Source organism: Amphimedon queenslandica, unplaced genomic scaffold, assembly GCF_000090795.2.
Source record: "Amphimedon queenslandica unplaced genomic scaffold, v1.1 AMPQUscaffold_10299, whole genome shotgun sequence".
Classification (NCBI taxonomy): domain Eukaryota; kingdom Metazoa; phylum Porifera; class Demospongiae; order Haplosclerida; family Niphatidae; genus Amphimedon; species Amphimedon queenslandica.
Window position 1 is genome coordinate 2,342 of NW_003549430.1, and position 2,465 is coordinate 4,806.

At 37.0% G+C, this 2,465-nt stretch overlaps 1 protein-coding gene across 1 annotated transcript in view; it reads left to right on the forward strand.

Moving 5' to 3' along the window:
- The window catches only part of LOC100634212 (cathepsin Z-like), a 3,380-nt gene extending 1,281 nt beyond the window's left edge, over positions 1-2,099 (forward strand). Inside the window, exons 3-7 of the mRNA XM_020006169.1 lie at positions 854-975; positions 1,094-1,279; positions 1,414-1,563; positions 1,620-1,698; positions 1,885-2,099. Coding sequence (XP_019861728.1) covers positions 854-975; positions 1,094-1,279; positions 1,414-1,563; positions 1,620-1,698; positions 1,885-1,991 — 644 coding nt within the window. The 3' untranslated portion in view covers positions 1,992-2,099. The remainder of the gene's footprint in view (positions 1-853; positions 976-1,093; positions 1,280-1,413; positions 1,564-1,619; positions 1,699-1,884) is intronic.
- The last annotated feature ends 366 nt before the right edge of the window (positions 2,100-2,465 follow it).

Consider the following 2,465-nt stretch of genomic DNA (forward strand, 5'->3'; position numbering starts at 1 on the left):
ACTGGAGGGATATTCTCTGAAAGGAAACTGCTACCAATGATAAACCATGAAGTATCAGTAAGTATAGCAATAATGATGTTATTTTTTTGATAATAATGTTACGTTGAAATTGTTACAATTTAGAATTGTCTATTTTGTATTACATTTTCTGATGCATGAACATGTACTTATATTCCGTTCCTTCTCCAGGTGGTTGGCTGGGGTGTTGAAAATGGAGTTGAGTATTGGATAGTCCGTAACTCCTGGGGCACCTACTGGGGGGAGAACGGGTTCTTCCGTATAATGATGCACAAAGACAACCTGGCAATAGAGACAGAGTGTGACTGGGGAGTACCTCTACTGAAGGAACCAAACAAACAACATCAAGTCCATAAACAACAACAACAACAACAACAACAATATAAATGTTCTTGTGTGAAGAAAAGTGATTCAGTAAGTCATTTATTAAATTATTTAATTATTTGTTTGTCACCAGGTTAAGACTCATGTCCATACTCCTGAGCCCCATACTTACATTAAACTGGAGGATATTCCAGCTGCTTATGATATTAGGAACATTAATGGGAATGATTATTCAACTGTTAACAGAAATCAGCACATTCCTCAATGTAAGCAATTTGATTGGTCAATACAAACTGTGCACGAATATATATGTATTATCAAAACTTTCACTGTTTTTTCTGATTAGCAATCAAAACTATGAAATTAAAACATTAATTAAATCTGTACGATAACATTAAAAATTTGCAAAAAAAAGCTATTTCTGCTATAAAACTTATTTTTATTAATTTTCAAAAGCAGTACCTACACAGCCTCTATTGTTGCTATGGTAACTAGCCCCTCTCTCCATTAGATTGCGGTTCCTGCTGGGCCATGGGTACCACCTCAGCTCTGAGTGACAGGATCAAACTGATGAGGAAAGGAGCTTATCCTGTCATTAACCTATCACCTCAAGTACTGGTGGACTGTGTCACTGTAAGAGCATACAACAGATTATTATTGTTATTGTTATTATTATTATTATTGTTATTATTATTATCATTATTATTATTATTATTATTATTATTATTATTATTATTATTATTATTTACAGGCTAATAATTCTCATGGTTGTGACGGAGGTGATCCTACAGCTGCTTATTCTTATATTTATGAAAATGGTGTACCGGATGAGACATGTACCAACTACCTGGCAAAGACCCAGTCTTGTGAGCCAGAGAATGTTTGCCGTAACTGTGACCCATCAGGGAAGTGTTTCGCTGTACAGAAATACACCAAAGTAAGCAACAGGTAGTATTAGGAGGAGGAATGAGGGGAATTTTGTACCATTTTGTGCATGCTCAGCCACAAATTTTAACTAGCTACTTATCAAATATTTACCTAATTCTGTTACTGTATCAATTGCTCCTATAGTATCAGGTGACAGAACATGGTAGAGTATCAGGAGAGGATAAGATGTTGAGTGAGATCTATGCACGAGGCCCCATTGCCTGTACTATTGCAGTGACTTCAGCCTTTGAACAATACACTGGAGGAGTCTTCAATGACACTACTGGAGCTAAAGTACAATTGATAATGTACTTAATGTATTACCTATTGCCTGTCTATCTATTGTATAGTCACTGGATCATGAGATATCCATTGCTGGTTGGGGAGTTACTAGTGAAGGAGTTAAGTACTGGATTGGACGCAACTCATGTACGTGCATTATCATAATAATACACCTACCGCTATATGTATATACTGTTCAATACAAAACTTTTGCTATTTTTCTGATTAACAAATGATGACATGGTGCTAAAATCGTATTTATATTCATTTATAATTTATAACAGTTAGAGCTCTATAATCATACATTATCTCTCTTTCTCTCTGTTACTGTAGGGGGTACCTATTGGGGTGAAGCTGGCTGGTTTAGGCTAATAAGAGGAGTTGATAACCTTGGGGTTGAGTCCAACTGTGACTGGGCTGTCCCTGCTGCTATTCACTAACTACTGAACTCCTACAGCTGCTTACCATTGTATTATTGTATATTTTGTGTAGTTCCCTTTTGTTATTTATTGCTGGTTCAGCTGTTTGCTTTAATCTTTACCAATAATTAAGCCTCAGGTCCACGTGTAGGCACGTGGTTTTTGTATACGAATGTACATATCCGTAAAATCAATTTTAATCACGTGATACTTCGCGAGGCATGCCCAGTACTGCACGTGGCAGGCCCAGGCAGGCAAGGTTACTATTCCCGCCATCTTCATAATTTGAAAAGAAGATGAGTAAGTTGAGGAGTAAGTTCTCTCTGTATCTCTTCCTGCTAAGTTCCTGGCCTCCTCTCTCTCTCTTACTAACAGCCTCCATTGGTAAATATCTACTTATCTAACCTCTTCCTTTTTAGTATCCGCCATTTATCACCACTCCTCCACCATACCTCCAGTATCCTCAGTGTCTGGTAAGTGATTCCTTTATTATCT